General features: G+C 35.8%; 1 protein-coding gene across 1 annotated transcript; it reads left to right on the top strand.

Moving 5' to 3' along the window:
• The first annotated feature begins 7,678 nt into the window (after window positions 1–7,678).
• Window positions 7,679–8,653, top strand: LOC101975050 (olfactory receptor 9G4). Its single transcript, XM_005331605.3, has one exon. It carries the CDS (start codon window positions 7,691–7,693, stop codon window positions 8,651–8,653), a length of 963 nt encoding a protein of 320 aa, XP_005331662.2. The 5' UTR covers window positions 7,679–7,690.
• Window positions 8,654–17,764: the final 9,111 nt, after the last annotated feature.

The raw sequence follows: 17,764 nt of genomic DNA, 5'->3' as shown, positions 1-17,764 counted from the left end.
ATAAAAATTAAGATTCTATGAATGTATGTTTCTGCCAGTTCAGTTTTATGTATGAATTGAAATCTGGAACATGTTACTTTGGGATACATCACTTATCCTAGTTTTAGCATGCTTTAACATATAAAACATGAGGTTGTGCCAACATATAAAGCCATAATGTATGAAGGGGGCCACTCCAGTGACTTCACTCCTTGGCTTGCAGACGCCTGTTGTCTCAAGGCCTCCTCCTGTGGTCCTTTGGATTCTGCCCACACAGAACAAGGACACAATGATTATAATGTGATTTAGATCCATTAGGTCAACTTTTAGTAGGATGCTACTCATATCCTCATACCCTAAGTAATACATTATCCTTGAATTCAGATGGCCTCTATTGAATCTTTGGAGACTGGAGTTCATATTCCCTACTGCTGTGTGGGAAGAGTCTCCAAGGACTGTTGAGGACATGCATAAATTGGGTCCAACCAAGTCATGACTAGAATCCAGAGGGCAAGGAGAAGGTTGCTATTTCCAGAAACTGGCTTTTCTGATCAAAGGTAGATTCTGGTGATCAAAGGTAGGTACTGATGATCAGGCTCAGCAAAGTGATTTGACCTCTCTCTGACATCAGCTGCTGTTTTAGAAGAGGGATAGGGTTTTCTTTGGCACCTAATGGATCATTGCTGGACCACATACATGCACACAGACACAGACACACTCCCTGCTAAGTCAGATTCCAGGCAATAATGTGTTTTTATTTACAAATTAAAATTTAATCTGTTAGTTAAGTTAAACCATGAATAATTAAGTATGCAGTGGAGAAGCAAAGAGGGCCAAATATTGTGACATGCTGTAAACTCTAATTGTACTCTGCCCTGTGTTATCCAGTTGATTAATTGTTATCAATAGGCTAGGGTACTCATTATCATTGTACTGCATTTCAGGTGCCAGAGGGTCACCTCAATTCCTCCCTTTTGGGCAGGGCTGCTACAGGGTAAGATGCATCACCATATCCATCCACATATGAGACTTTAGTGCCATGAGTTCCAACAGTTCTGTGCCTATTAACTGACATCTTCATAGTAACTGGCAATTTGTTTCAAATTCCAGATGGATCTCGGGAATTGAGAAGAATTCTTCTTTCTTATTTATCCTTCCTTTTGTGTAGTAATGCAGGACACTGTACTAGTAAAGTACACTGACTTTTAAATTTTTAGTCTAAATAGTTTGAGCTAGGTTATAAATTCCTAGGTTATAAATATAGAGAAAGAGCATAAAGTCATAAAAGAAATTATTCATTATTAATTATAAGGATTCCTTTGCTAGAGGATCTCTTCTATATGCTGTATTATAGAAATAACAAGATAAAGAACTCTTCACCTTAGGGGTGTTGCATTGTGGTCAGGAAGAAGAGACAATTCAATAAATAAGACTTAAAAGATGTATCATGGGGGAAATAGGGAAGTGTGAACACAGAAGAAAAGATGAGATTGATGGCTAGAAGTAGCAAGGCATATAAAACAGAGTTATTACGATGAACTTTAGTCAGAAAAGTGACATTTGAAAATATTTATAGAAGAAGAGGGAATGACTCAAGCAAATATTTTGAGAACAGTCAATCAAGTAAATGAAAGAGTAATCTTTGAAACCAGGGCAGAGTTTTCTTGTTCATAGCGTTGTGAAAAAGTTGGCAAAGCTGCAACAGAATGAAAGAAAAATGACTATAAAGATATTGAATCATGTAGAATAAGCCATGAATATATCTTGGTCATTGTAGTAAATTTGATTTTTTACTTAGAATAAATTGAAAATTTTACAATTTTTTATAATACAAAAGTGATGCTACCTGATCTTTCCTTGTATTTTAAGTGTTATCCTGGATGCCTTGTTGAAAGATTACGGCAGAACAAAGATGTAGACCAATTAGAAGCTATTTCAGTACTTGTTGCCGAAGATGATGGTGGTTTAGGGCAGGGTGGCAGCAATGCAGGTGTTTAGAAAGGCACAGCTCAGGACAGGTGAAAACACAGGATTTCCTAGGTTATTGAAAAGTAAATAGGAAACCAAGAGAGTAGGTTGATTCCCACTTTTTAACTTGACAAACTGAAACTCAGGAACTTCAGTATTTGATATAGGAAATAAACAGATCATGTCTTGGAAGCAAAGATTCAGAATGCAACTTCAAATGCGCTAAGTTAATCAATACCTACTATGAAGTGTCAGCACTGGACAAAACTTAGTTTTCTTTGAATGTTAGAATTTTTACCCTGAGAAATATGTCTAGGAAATATTTGGAAAGGTTTTGGGAGTTTGTGGATGCTCTAAAGTTTCTTTATCTATGTGGGTGTTGGTGCATGTATGTGAATGTGTGTGTGTATGGGAAGAATCATCATTGTTTTCGTCATATCCTTGAGGAATAGGATAATTCCAAAAATTTCAGAGCCATTAATTATCTGCAGATAAAAAAATTAATGACTATAGTGGCTAGAGATTGTGCACAAGTTTACAGTATTTGGGGAGATAACAAGAATGAAATTGCAAATTTTTAGATTTACATGGTGTCCCATTCCTATAATCATAATGGCTCAGGAGGTTGAGGCAGGAGGATCAAAAGTTCAAAGCAAGCCTCAGCAACTTAGCAAGGCCGTAGCAAATTAGTGAAACCCTATCTCAAAATAAAAAATTGAATAAAGTAAAATAAAAATGGCTGGGAATGTACCTAAGTGGTTAAAATCTCTTTGGGTTCAATTCCTGCTATGGAAAAAAAAAAAAAGAAAGAAAGAAAGAAAGAGACAGAGTGGGGTGGGGAGAAAGAGAGAAAAGAACTCTGTCATTTTTCCTGCTTTCCATTACTCCAATTAAAATTAAGACAGTGTCCTATTATGCAAAGATATGTGTTTACAGAAGAGTACCTAATCTACTGTGTTGCACTGTATCACAGTACAAGATTGTCTGTTTTTTATAAGGGATTATACAGGACATGGTACCAAATTGGAATCATACACATGTTTGGTGCTTGCAAAAGTCTCAGAAACCTTTCCTGTGACTTGTGCTCGTGAAGGAAGATGAGTCCCCTAAGATCACACAGATGATGAGTACTGGGGAAGTATCCCAATTACAAGTTCAATGAGCTTTTTACTTTAAAGCCTATCACTCTTTTCAAAGTATAAAATTTGATGCAGTGATATCTGTTTATTGTGATGTTTGTTTTCTCTTAGTCCTTTTAAAAGGGTTCTATCCAATCATTGGTGCTGAAGTAGATATCAAGAATTTTCTTCTTTTTTTTTCCCTCTGGGGGTTTATATTTAAGTTACTCTATTTATGTTTTTAGTTCATTTCGGGTAAAATTTTCTGAGTTGTGTGAGATGGGGAGACATTTTCGTTCTTTGAAGTGCTTTCCAGTTTCCCAGCACATACCAAACAGATTCCCATTTCCACATTGTAGTTTTCTTGGTGACCTTTTGAAGATTATTTGCAAATATTGCTTTCTGGAGTTTTGAATTTGTTGCTCTGGCCTATGTGCCAGCTTTTACACCTTTGTATCATAGTTTAAAATCAGGAATTGTGTGTGATGCCTCCAGCTTAATTCTTCTTTGTTATGATGGCCTGAGTTACTTGGGACACTTTGTGGCTCCAAAGGAAATATAAGATTTTTATTCTACTTCTGTTAAAAATCACATTGCAACATGAATGAATGTGTAGGATTTTATCTAACTGAAGTAGTTCAGAGAGAAAGACAATTACTGTCTCATCATATCTCATAACTCTAGAATCACAGACACAGACTAGAACATTGGCCACCAGGACCTGGGGAGTAGGAAAGTGAGGAGACGGTCAAAGGGCACAACCTCTCAGTGAAGATGAGTAAGTCCAGTGGATCCAGTCATGATACACTGTGCAAACATACAACATGATGGCTGTAGATAACAATATCATATTGAATACTTGTAATATGCTAATATAGATTCTAAACATTCTCATCATAGAAATTATGGCAAAAATATATGAACCTGAAAAACATTATATGGAAGTAGATGACAAAAAATATTAACATTTAGCAAAATTCCAAATGACACTACAACTTGGTTTATATTGCCTCTTTATCGAACTTGAGTTTATTTATTTTCTTACAATGCTCAACTTTTATAAGCTAGTTAATTATTATTATCTCCCTTGGAAGAAAAACATTCTCCATTTGTTAGGTCCATTTTCTTTCCAGGCTTTGGGTCTTTATATATTTTTATGTAAGATTGAAAATGCTTTCTATTTTCAGAGGTTAAGATGATAGGTTGGGAGATCATTAAAAGACTTTCCTAAGCTTGCAGAGCTACCAGGAATTGGGATCACAATTAGAACCTAAACAGCATTTCAGTAATTCAGTTCTTTCTGTGCCAGACTTATCTGCCTTCAGCTGGACTTTCTGGTAAGTTGTGGTTTTCTTGTTTCAGTTGAGCACCAGATCACAAATAGTATCCATACCCCACATCTGTGGGCCAGCTTCTTTGCAGTTTGTGTGCCAGAGAGAGTATGACCAGATGCCTCAGTATCCTGCAAGTTAGCCCAGGATAATTTACATGGTGATAACAGGATCCCAAAAGTGAGAAAGATTACAGAAAACCCTGAGACCTAGACTAGTAATCTTCATGGGTCTGCATACTTCAACCTTTTCATAAAAACAAATCACCTAACTGAATTCACAATGTGAAATTAAAAAAAAAACAACTCTCTAGAAATCATTAAGTAACTCTGGTTTTGACATTATAACACATAGATTATTTGATCTGTGATTAATTCATTTTCTATTCTCAAATGAGAACTTTAATGCTAAATAGAATATGATCTTATTATATTATACAGAGAAGTCAGAAAAATAACTGAAATATTGTATGTTTTAGTGGAGGATTCTCAAGCTTTCATCTGATTTATTTATTCACCATTACCAAGACCTAAAAGATTTTTTTGTACAAATGGAGACAGGAAACACTAATTAACAAATATTTATTTTGAAATGCTTATCTCTCCACTCTTTCCCAAAATTTTGATGATGAAGTTATGCAAATATAAGTTCCCCTATAGAGGGGATATTGAGACTAATGGCCTTATTCCTGTCCTCCTGGATAAGACTGCATTTTGTACAATCTGTCCTAACTCTATCTGGAATTTTTCCTTTTTTTTTTTTTTTTTGATACTAGGATTTGAACCGATGGGTACTTAGTCACTAAGCCACTTTTTATATTTTATTTTGAGACAGGAACTCTCAAAGTTGATTGGGATATTGATAAATTTCTGAAGCTGGCTTTGAACTTGGTATCCTCCTGCCTTAGCCTCCTGAGTCACTGGGATTACAGACGTACTACCATGCCCACCCAATTCTATATAGAAGTTAGAATTCTTCCCTTTCTTCTTTACTGGAATCTGGATCTCAACAGGTGACAGAAGAATGAGTTTCCCTCTTTGATTCTGTGGTTACATTAATTCCTCATTATAGCTTTGGTCTCTATGGGTTTAAAGGCTAAAATCAATGTATCTTCAACAAGTTTTGTGACAACCTGATGCTCCAGACACGCCCAAGGCACCTCCCTCCACCAACCTCACTTAGTCTCTCTCAGGTCCTCTACCTCAACAGGCTCTCTGTGTGAAAGCTCTGATACACTGATTATGCTGTGAGTGCTTTCCACTTGGTCCTCACCTCAAACTTGGAGATCATTTTCTTAAATGTTTATTACTTCTATGACTCACTTAAATATCTAAATTTTCAATTATTTCAAAATTATCTGGGAAGATTAGAATAGAAAACTAGAGAATAGACTACCATTAACCTATTTTCAGTCAACCCAAGAAGTGAGGTAATTCACTCTGACCATTTATTGACACATTTTCTGATATTTTATATAAATATGAGCTTAGTTAGCCCTAGATTTATTTGTATGGACAAATGATAACACAGTAGAGAAAGTTCGTGGTGACTATTATGGCTATAACCAAGTGCTTATAGTTTATTGTACAAAAAATCATAATCTAAGATATTTGTACTTGAGTTTGAGCACCAAAATCATGCATTGGAGAAAAGATAGCCTCTACAACAAATTAGATTGGGAAAACTAAAAATCAATATGTAACAAATTGAAATTAAATCCCAAAATCTCACCCTGCACAAAAGTCAACTGTAAGTGAATCAAAGTTTTAGGTACTAGAACAGACACACTGTGCCTAACAGAAGAGAAAGTTGAGCCAAATCTTCACCTTGTCAGCTTAGGATCTGACTTCCTTACGACTCCTAAACTGAAAGTAAAAGCAAAAATCAATAAATGGGATGGATTCAAACTAAAAACCTTCTTCTCAGCAAAGGAAACAATCATTAATGTGGAGACAAAGCCTATAGAATAGGAGAAAAACTTTTTCATATATATATATGTCACAGCATTAATTTCCAGGATATATAAAGAACTCAAAAAACTTAACACCAAAAAAAACAGTAAATAACCCAATCACAGAATGGGCTACATGAACAGACATCTCACAGAAGAATTATAATAGATCAACATTCCTTTGTTTTAACTTTTTCCTCTGGTTTAAGGCTTGATAGGTAATCAACAGAATACTGGGTCAATGGTCCAAATGGCGACTTTTTTCCAAAACATTTGAAAATCATATACTTAAAAAATGAGTACTGTTTAATGAAATATTTTCATTTTGTTTTTGACTTTTAGAACTTCAGGTTATGAATTTGGAGGATTCATGTTCTCTCAATGCCTTAACATTAAACATTAGTTTGGTCTTCATGTTCAGCATCCACACTATTACAAACTGCCTCAGTTATATGAGAATGTCCTCTGGAAGATACTTGGAAGAAACCGGTCAAGAAAACTAACCTCTTGAATGTTTTTGATGATTAGAGAAATTCATGTGGTTAGAGAACTATAACACTGCCTCAGGAAGGAGAAAACAGGAGTAAAGAAACATATACTTCTGAGAGGGGTACATCGCTTAACGTTGGGAACACATGCACCCAATTAAGACAATTCTGGGTATAAATACGAGCTGTGATGTTCAGCAGCTCTGTGATCTTGGGCTTGCTCCTCAACTGCTTAGTGTTTCAGGTTCCACAGCTATAACAAGATGATCATAAACCACCTTCTTTATAAGGTTGAGGTAAGAATTAAAATGGATAGATACAGGACTTAATAGTAACTGCCGTGTGTGTGTGTGTGTGTGTGTGTGTGTGTGTGTGTATGTGTGCGCGTGCACACGCACACTCTATTTGTGCCTATGGTAGCAGAGGGGAAAGTTTATTGATATTCATATAAATATCATCATGCTACTTGATACATAAAAACTTTTCATTAATTTATGAAAGAACACTGGAAATTTTTTCATAAAGGCTGTGTACTAAACATAGGACTGAGTGTTTTTGTGTGTATCTTCTTCACACATTCAGACAGCCTGACGAGAATCCAGTAATAATAATTCAAAATTTTTTCATCCCCCTGTTTGATAAGACACTGGCCCTACATTACAGAGTAAAAAAATGGAAGCTCCAACTTCAAAATCAGATTCTGACTCAAATCTAAGTGCTAATTCACAAATTAAATCCTAAAATTCCAGCTAACAAGAAATAAAACTCCACAGGCCTTCTAATACTTAATTGATGCATTGTTTATTTCTCTTAGTGAAATTATCACTAAGTTTTTTTTTTCCCCCTCATTATGATATGCAGGCTTTCCCCATTGTGGACATGGAAATAGGAAATCGCACCATCCTGAATGAATTCATCTTGTTGGGCATCTCAGCAGATCCCCAGTGGCAGCTGATTCTGTTTGTAATATTTCTGGTGATCTATTTGCTAACCTTGTCAGGGAACATGACTCTTGTTTTCTTAATCAAGATTGATGCCCGGCTGCATACACCTATGTACTATTTGATTGGCAGTCTATCTTTTTTGGATTTCTGGTACACCTCTATATATACTCCTAAAGTTTTGGCAATCTGTGTCTCAGAAGACAAGCGCATTTCCTTGGCTGGATGTGGGGCTCAGTTTTTCTTCTCCTGCTTGGCAGCCTACACAGAGTGCTATCTCCTGGCAGCCATGTCATATGATCGTCATGCAGCAATTTGTAACCCACTGCTTTATTCAGGCACTATGTCTGCTTCTGTTTGCATTGGCCTTGTTGCTGGATCCTACATAGGAGGCTTTCTGAATGCCATAGCCCACACTGCCAACACCTTCCGCCTGAGTTTCTGTGGTAACAATGTCATCGACCACTTTGTATGTGATGTTCTACCATTGGTAAAAATGTCCTGCACAGACACTCGGGTCTATGTCATAATCCTTTCCAGTATGGTTGGCTTCACTGTCCTCTCCTGCCTTCTGGCCATCCTCATCTTCTACTTCAACATCCTCCTGGCCATCCTGAGGATCCGTTCAGCCTCAGGAAGGCGCAAGGCCTTCTCCACCTGTGCTTCCCACCTGGTCTCTGTCATGCTCTTCTATGGATCCTTGCTCTTTGTATACTCGAGGCCAAGTTCCAGCTACTCCCTGGAGAGAGACAAAGTGGCTGCCCTGTTCTACACCATCATCAACCCATTTCTCAACCCTCTCATCTACAGCATCAGAAACAAAGACGTCAAAGAGGCCTTCAGGAAAGCAATACTGTCTATAGGACCTCAAGCTTGAGGTTTATTTTGTGCCATTTTTGCAGTTTGGAAATTATTGTTTTTGTAGACATGTTTGTATGAGTGTCTGCAGTTCAATTAGACTTCATAATTTATACTTGTAAGAATGAAATATTGGTCAAAACACACTTTTATTTTCAGGAGTGCTAGTTCTTCCTTTCTCTCTCTTTCTGGCCATAAAGTGAACAGTTCTGCTCCAGCAAATCCTTCTGCCATGATGTTACCACTGCCCGAAAGCAACATTGACAGTCAACCATGGACTAAAATATCCAAACCTTGAGCCAAAATAATTCTTTATTTGTTATTAGTTAATTTTATCAGGAATTTGTTACAGCGATGGAAGCTGACAACCACATTGATAAAGTGGAAGGGATTTCAAGTTCATATAATTACTAATTCTTTTTCAATGTGTGCATACCAAGGCACTGGATATAGATAGATCAGTTTTCCTTGGAGAGAACTGTCCGTTTTCTAGTACATTTTATGGATTTCAGTCTTATGAATATTCATAGAAAAGTGATAGGTTTCTAGTTTCCATGTAAAATGATGATAATCCATTCTTGAATATGCTCACACAACACAGTGGGGCACACCTTCACTATGACTTCTCTGAAATCTACTTATACACGCGCACAGATATGCTTGAGGAGTTGGGCGCTGAATTTTTAGACCCAGCAGACCAAGGTAACTTAAGTGTATGCCAGCCAGCTACCACATAATCCTAGCTAAGGTTAAAAAATTGTTTTTCAAACTAAAAATAAATTTTAATTCAAAATTATTGAAATTTATATTTTTGTGTTTAGAGATAAACTTCTTTTGTCTGGACCTTTTTCCATCATTTCCCTTTGCATGCATAGATAGTTCCCAAATAATGAAATAAAATGGATATTTAAGCAATATATTAAACAAATATTTGTACCTTTCCACAGGGGGAAAAAAAGATCTTTTGGACAGTAGGGTTAACCTACAGAATAACATTTTAATACATGAATGAGTCAAGTAAGAATGAATTATCATATATATCGGTGATACCTTAAAAAATGCAAATTACAACTGAAAAAAACAAACTTTGAATAAGGGTAGAAAATGTAATTTCAAGAAAAGTAGAAATATCTAGGCACAGTAGCACAAGCCTATAATCTTAGAGGCTAAGGAGGCTGAGAAGGGAGGATTATGAGTTCAAAGTCAACCTCAGCAGAAGAAAGATGCTAAGCAACTCACAGAGGCCCTGTCTCTGAATATAATACAAAATAGGACTCTGGATGTGGCTCAGAGGTCAAGTGCCCCTGAATTCAATCCCTAGTATACCCCTGCCCCCAAAAAAGAATGAAAGAAATAAAAGAAAAATGCAGAGATTGTCTATGTCTAGCTTAAGCCAATGAAGGCCTTCTAGATGTTAAATTATTGTGATCTTTACAGTCAATGTCAAGATATGTTTCTCTCTAAGGCTCATAATTTTTTTCTAAAATGTACATTCTGCTTTATATTTTAAAATTTCAAGGTTTCTCATGCAACTCTTGACCATAGCAGTTGACATCAAATCTATATCTGTATCATGACCATAGCAGGTGACATCAAATCTATATCTGTATCTATACCATTTTCTTCCCCTCATCTGGCCTGATTTAGCTGCTTCTATTGGTTAGGTCCAAATGCTAAAGGCAGAAACCAGTGCTGTGTCTGTAATAGGCCATCACTTTCTGGGAGGATTTGTAAATCATTTGTGTAGGTAGCATCAAGGTGAGATTAAACAACTTCTTGCTCAACCTTGCAAGGCAATGCCTTGCTTTCTAAAATAATTACCTGTTATAGGACTTATTTAGTTTGCCCATTTTTTTCCTACCAACATGTCTAGTTATTGATTTACATAATCCCTTATGCATGATTTGTTAGTGTCCACTGATTTATCCTACTTTTAATCCATTCTCTATGCAACTGTTCTGATAATCCTCCAAACATTTTATCTAATGCAATCACACTTGTCTTTCTTAAATATATTATGGTCCTCTATTGTCTTTATGATTAGAACAGAAATACCTATAGATAAGTTTAATATGAGATGCCGTACTAATTGAAACTATCATAGGGAATATGAAGAGAATTTCAAGTGTGTTCCCATAACTATACATTTACACTCAGTGTCAAGAGTCTCCTGGGATGGCACTTGACTTGGGGGAAAAGGGAATTTAATTATGTAGACTTTCCACAAGAGCACGGATGCAGAGGAGTTTTCTAGAATGTTTAAGTCATTAAGGATGCTTTGAATTGGAATCTTCAAGGATTTATATCCAAGTATGGAAAGAAAGGGATGAAAAATATTGTGACAGACAAAATGTTTCTTTGACTTTCTGTGCACTCTGTAAGTCTCCTGTGCATGGTGACTTAGATAGTTTCACCGTCAATACAGGATTAAAGCCCACCTCCTACCTCCAGTTATCTAGTGTTCATCTACCCAAGCAAGCTTAGAATGGAGGAAAACTAATATAAAGGAAGAGCCCCACAGAGCACTCCAGGATTGCTAAGGACCACACATAAAAAGAGGAAACTTGGAGATGCTCGGAGAAAGCATGTGAGGGACCAGGGACAGAAGACACTTCTGGGAAAGACAGAAACAAGGTCCAAGGATTGTCATCTTGACTATTCTTTGCTTATGAGTGATTCCTCCATAATGGGACAGACCCAATGAAAACAGTCTGGAGAGATGAAAGCTGGGTTATTTCTACTTCTGTCAGTACAAACTGACTCAGAGAAAGAGCACATTTTGTTGTTGTTTCATTGTGATTGTATTTTAAATGACCCACCCATCACCCCTATCTCAGACCAATGTGGTAATTTGGTTCAAGTTCCTGTGTAGGATCATAAATTACAGCCTTCTTCTCTGGACATTTCTTTAGCTGCTCACCTTTAGAAATGGTGTAGACTCGAAGGACTCTCCACACGTCTAGTTATTGACTTACATATTCCCTTATGCATGATTTATTAGTGTGCTCACTGATTTGTCCTGCTTATACATTCACATTGCAAAGTCTGCACGTCTACGCTTTCTTGTTCATTGCTTTCATACAGTGTTTATGGGAGAAAATTCTTACATATTATTTTACCTGTCATGCTTACTGATGTCACAGGTTTTAAGTAAAGAGTCAGTCTAGAACATTGGGTGATCTCCATACTTATTCTTATGACAAAATGAATTCCTCCCTGCAATGGGGACCAAATAATACCCAGACCCAATGTGATCTTCATAAGGAGCTCTGCAGAATACCTGGAATTCTGGATTTCTTTCACTCTATCCCCATCCTCAACCTTGATCACAGTGATGGTAAATTTGTAAATTCTTTTACAACACAAGCCCAGAGTCACACATTTTATAGGTTTTTATCTCATTCAGGACTTGATGAGGTCAAAGATATAAACACCTTCTAGGAAACTATAGGATCTTTATTAAAAAGGAAAAAATGAGAAAAAAAAATGAAAATGTATAGAGGTGGCGTTTCTTTTACATGGAAAATAATTTTAAAATAAGAAAATACACAGCAACCGTTTAAACATAACTATTTTATATTTCTATGTTTTATAGAATGGCACTAAACATTAAGAAATTGTTCTTGTAATTCCTTATGGAATTTGAAAATGCTATTCAATTAAGCATAGATTTTCACCTAGTCAAGCTCAGAGGAGTTGATGAAAAATGTGGGTATGGTCACATTTAAAGTTAGGGAAAGTCAAGTTTATAAATGTTACAGATGCATCTGCTATGCTGTTAGAATCTGGAAAGTGGTCATTTAGTAATTCTATAAAGGAGAACCAATCAGGATTCTCCTATGATAGTTGTTTTGGAAAATGGATGTAAAAATTTAGATGACTTTTGACAACTTGATACAATTGTTCACTTTTGTTCATGAGAATAATTCCCTTTATAAAGACACATGAATAGCCAGGAAGACGTACTAAAAGAAATGTTTCTTTCCACTAATAAATTTTTTAAAAAAAAAATTCTGAGTATTTTTTATGGGTTTTTCAATAGATAACAAAGAACTTCTGTATTTACAAATGTCAAAACTCTTTCTGTGACTCCTGCCTATAAAATAGTAGCTGGGAGGAATAGACCAACTCTAGATAGGGCAGAGGGGTTGGAGGGAAAGGGAGGGGGCATGGGTTATTAATGATGGTGGAATGTAATGGTCATTATTATTCAAACTACAGGTATAAAGACATGAATTAGTGTGAATATACTTTGTATACAACCGGAGATATGAAAAATTGTGCTCTATATGTGTAATAAGAACTGTAATGCATTCCACTGTCATTCATAAATAAATAAATAGATAGATAAATAAATAAATAGATAGATAAATAAAAAGAATGCCAGGTTTCTCGCCCAATGAGAATAAAGAAAATTTAACTGAAGGAAAAAAAAAAAAGATAGTATCTTCTTGGAGAGCAGAAATCTGGAGACACAGCAGAAGTGTTAGGACTTCTGTTCTCCCTGAGATTCTGAATTGCTGATGGCTGTTTACCCTACAGATGGCTGTTTACCCTACAGTGTGCCAGGAGCCCTGTTCCTGTGTGCAGAGGCCACAGTCCTAGATATTTGCATATGTGAGCCCTCATTGTCTCCTCAGTTGCAGGCTCTGTTAATGTCCTTCTGTTAGTAAGACTTTCTCAAGAGTTCAGTGAGGAGTGACTTAATTAGTGAAATGACTTATGACCTCTTTACTACTTTCAATTTCAAGATGTCAAAATTGGCATAAAATCAGAAACAGAATCAAACAGAGAATCAAATACAAAAATCAAATACAGAATCAAATAAATGTGCTATTTAACTCATAGGCCAAATATGTGTTGAAGCACAAATGTGGACAATACAGTTATGTGCTAATCACAAGGGATTCAGAAAAGAAGGAAATAGTTCTCACACTTTGGTGCCTAAGGTCCAGGTTGTGAGGACTGTCAGAGCTAGGCGATTTCTTAGTGGTGAGCTTATCTGGTATAACCAAGACCTTGAAGAGTGTTCATGGCAGACCTTGCCATGCCTTTGTCCATCTAAGATGTTCTAAAACACAATCCTCTCAATGGTTTCCCTACATTTTAGAGCAGGAGTTCTTGATTTGGGTGCAACTTGCCACTAAGTAGAGCAGGTGGATTTCAGGATCCCAAGATTCCTCTTGAGAATGTGCCTAGGAAATGTTGTTTGTGTCTATCTTTTGAAAAGAGCCTGTTAGAATTCTTATTAAGGTCCTTGTTTCAGACTTGTTGCTCTACAGGCTTTAGATTTGCAATGCTCAAAAATGAAAGACTTCTAGAATTAGATATTGACATTTTCTGAAAAAGCTTTTATCAGAGAAATTTGGGGGACAAGGATGGAGTGAGTGAAATTACCTTTGGCGTGGCTTATATCTTAGGCTCTGGATTGACTCTTAAAAATAGTCGTCAGTCAAATATTAACCATTAATTTTTTTTTCAGTTTTATCATTTTGAACCTAATCAGAAGAGGAAAATTTGAGGGAAAACAGCATGTAACATTGTCAAGAGGAGTAAAGAAGTAAGGATGTGTTGATACTCCTTGTGCACATTGTGGGGAAAAATAAGAGGAGACATCCTAAATGAAGAATCATCGGTTTTCATATGATAGTTCTCAAACTCTCTGAATCACAGCATTAACAGAAGCAAATGTTTGCAAAGCAATTGTACATCCCTTTACTAAATAAAATACAATTTGAAAACACCCAACATTTATCTGTACAGTCTAGAGCTTATGCTTCACTGAATGGTACAGACAGGACAGGTGCTCACCAATCCCCTCTGCTCTATCTGGGCACAAGCAAAGCGATATTGCAGACAATTTTATGGTTAAATCAAGATTATGTAATTATATTCTGTCCAATGGGATACACCAAAAAAACCAACAATCAAACAGGCATCGCAACTGTTAAAAATCAAAAACAAACAAAATGTGATCCTTGTATTCAGAGAATTAATTCAGTGTTTGAAAAATATAACTTCAATGAAAATATAGTAAAATTTGCCTCTCAGGTAAATGTACAGGGAAAATCTTTTGTACTTTCAAATTAATATTTCTGTGCATATTAAACTCCTCTAAAATGATTTAAGTCTTTTTTTTTTTTTTTAAAAAAAAAAGGAGTTTAGTAGTCTCATGAAGGGAAAACTGAATTTGAAGGGGGTTGGATATAAAAGGAAGATTGAAGGGCTTTATTATAAGCCTTTATAATTCTTCAGTGCTCTTTGTTTATGTAACACTGATTTTTTGTTTTTGTTCTTTTTTTTTTAGTAACAATGTTTTTTATTAGGAACTAGCTTGAAATTATGTGTTATTTATGTAGTACAAATAAAAAAGCATAAAATTGTTTTTATCAGTATTAGATTTAAGCAATATCATTGTCCTAAGAATAATACACTTAAAACCTCTGCCTTTTTTTTTTTTAATTTTGTATCCCTAAACTGATAGCCAGAGAATGCATTCCAATTTCAATGTAGCAAGGAAAAATCTCTCTTGGTTAATTCTTATCATCTTCTGAGTAAAAGCAATATAGCAGATTCAGTGTATCCATCCTGGGCTAGACAAGAAGCCCATACATAGTGTAATTTAAAAGCCGATTATGGTATTAAATTTACATGTATCTGTGAGTGTAAGTTCCCCTGTCTGGCTTTACACCATAGTCCTAAGAAGGCTGAGTCAGTGCCTGCTCTACTTCCCCAGTGTATACATCTCTGCTCTGGCAGAGGCTCCAATACAGCAAGTAGTAAAGGAACACTTGATAGGTTATTTTGAGTTAGTTAATTAATTAATCAATATGCAGATACATAATTATCTCCAAGGTGCTTTTTAATCAGGAAAGCAAAGCACAAAGCATAGTGAACAAGATCTTCCTAGGCCCATATGTGCGTATAACAGATATACTCAAAGGTATCATTGCAAATATATAGGAGGAAAAGAAGGAACTGTTAATCATGATCACTGCTAGAGAGAAAAGAGGAGGTATGAACTGGGAGGATTGGTTGGTTTCCAGTGTGTTTCCTTGCATATCTTATTGGATCTCAGTGAGTGGCCACTACCAAACCTGAATGAAATTATTCGACTCACCCCTAAACAAGTCTTAGATAAATTAATGAGGCAGGCAATTGTAAAAAAGAATCAATCAGTTGAAATCTCCCCCCAAAATAAAACAAAAAACAAAAACAGAAAGAAATAAAGAGGAAAGAACCTCTCCTCTTCACCCATATAATAGCAAATTATCTGGACTTTATAGACATGGTGGATTCTCCCCAGTCTCCATGTGTTTCTGGATTTGCAGGGCCACATGGAGAGTTGGAATTGCAGCTCCATAATTCATCATTCCTCTTTCGTTTTGTTGTTGTTTTGTTGTTGTTTTTCTGTACCAAGGATTGAATCCAGAGTTGCTTAACCACTGAGCCACATTTCCAGTCCTTTTTAATATTTTATTTAGAGACAGTGTCATGCTGTTCCTTAGGCCTTTGTTAATTTGCTGAGGCTGGTTTTGAACTCATGATCTTCTTGCCTCAGTCACCCAAGCCACAAGGATTACAGACTTACACCACTAAGATGGGTGGAGAACTCACCTTTTCATACACATGAATACACAGATGTACCACTGAGCTTGTTTCTCTGAAGAACCCAGGCAAATACAATTACTGAGTTTCTTATTTTTAATAGAATATTTAAGTCCATGAAATTTTATTTTATAGAGGAACCTTCCTTTAAACATTTCTATTTTTTTCAAATGATTAATTTCATTGACATTGTATACATGCATCAAATATCATAATGTAACTCATAATGATGTACAAATACAATGTCTCAATAAAAATGCAAAATAAATTAAAAAGATAAAATTTTAGTTTATTAAAACCTATACATCTAAAAGACATATCTTGAAAACCATGAGAATATTAAGAATCTAAACTTCTTCTATGATTTGAATAAGCAAATTTCTTCAGTGTTTATACTGCAACTTCAAGTTATTTTGGAAAACCCTTAACAATTCTAAAACATAATTGCAGATGAATCAATTTCATTTATTCAGTAAGAAAGCTTACTACTAACTATATATTGATAAAATCTAAAACATCCTGTAAAATATGAATGCCTTAATGCTACATTTTATCGTTATTTTTTCTATTTTCCTAGGATCATTATTACTCGAACTTTATCTTTTTTATAGGATCTTGAGGATATTGTTTATGCATAATTCTGGAGTCAACATAACTTTTATGATTGAGAAACAAGTTAAAAATACACTTAGGTCAGTCAAGTTTACAGTAACTCTATTGATTCTTCTTTTAAGAAGAACATTGGTTCTTCAAAAGGGATAAAATGGAGGCATGGACAGTGGTTGGAGCAGCCTCTCTGTAGTTAGGTGTTGCTATTTAGGAGATTGGGAAGTCTTGCCAAGATACTTGTCACATATATTGTGCTTTTGGTAGCCAATGTTCCCCCTTGCTTTTCCATATTCACACAATTGGCATAAAATAAGTGATGTTCGGCCACTGAAACCAGCTAACTGGGCCTGTTGATATTCCTTAAAAAGAAGGCAGTTTATAGGAATTTTATTATCATTAGTTAGAAATAAAAGATACCTTTGGGAAAACCAGAGACTGAGCTGGAGTAGCTTTCTAAAACAAGCATCCTGGAATTCCACCGTTAGTCACTGTTTCTGTTGGTTACTGTGAATTACTACCAGCACCCATAGTCTCTCTGGACCTCACATTCCATATGCACGTGCATGACAGGCAGGGTAGAACATTCCTGTCTATCTATGATGACCACATGTGTTTTCCAGCGCCATTTGACTATTTCATGATTCCTCATAATTTTTTTTTTTAATTTAAAAACCAATTCAAACAAGACACATTTGTGGTTTAAAAAATTTAATTTATAGGCGGGGACAGTGGTACACATCTGCAAACCCAGTGTCAGAGGCTAAGGCAAGAAGATAATAAACAAGTTTAAGTCCAGCCTGGGCTACTGAGGACCTAAGCAACTCTGCGAAAGCCTGTCTCCAAATACAAAACAAAAAGGGGTGGGAATGTGGCTCAGTCACAAAGTGACTCTGGGTTAAATTCTAGGTATGAA

This window comes from Ictidomys tridecemlineatus, chromosome 4 (genome assembly GCF_052094955.1).
Source record: "Ictidomys tridecemlineatus isolate mIctTri1 chromosome 4, mIctTri1.hap1, whole genome shotgun sequence".
Lineage (NCBI taxonomy): Eukaryota > Metazoa > Chordata > Mammalia > Rodentia > Sciuridae > Ictidomys > Ictidomys tridecemlineatus.
The sequence above is the reverse complement of the archived record's forward strand: the minus strand, read 5'-3'. Positions and strand labels throughout refer to the sequence as shown.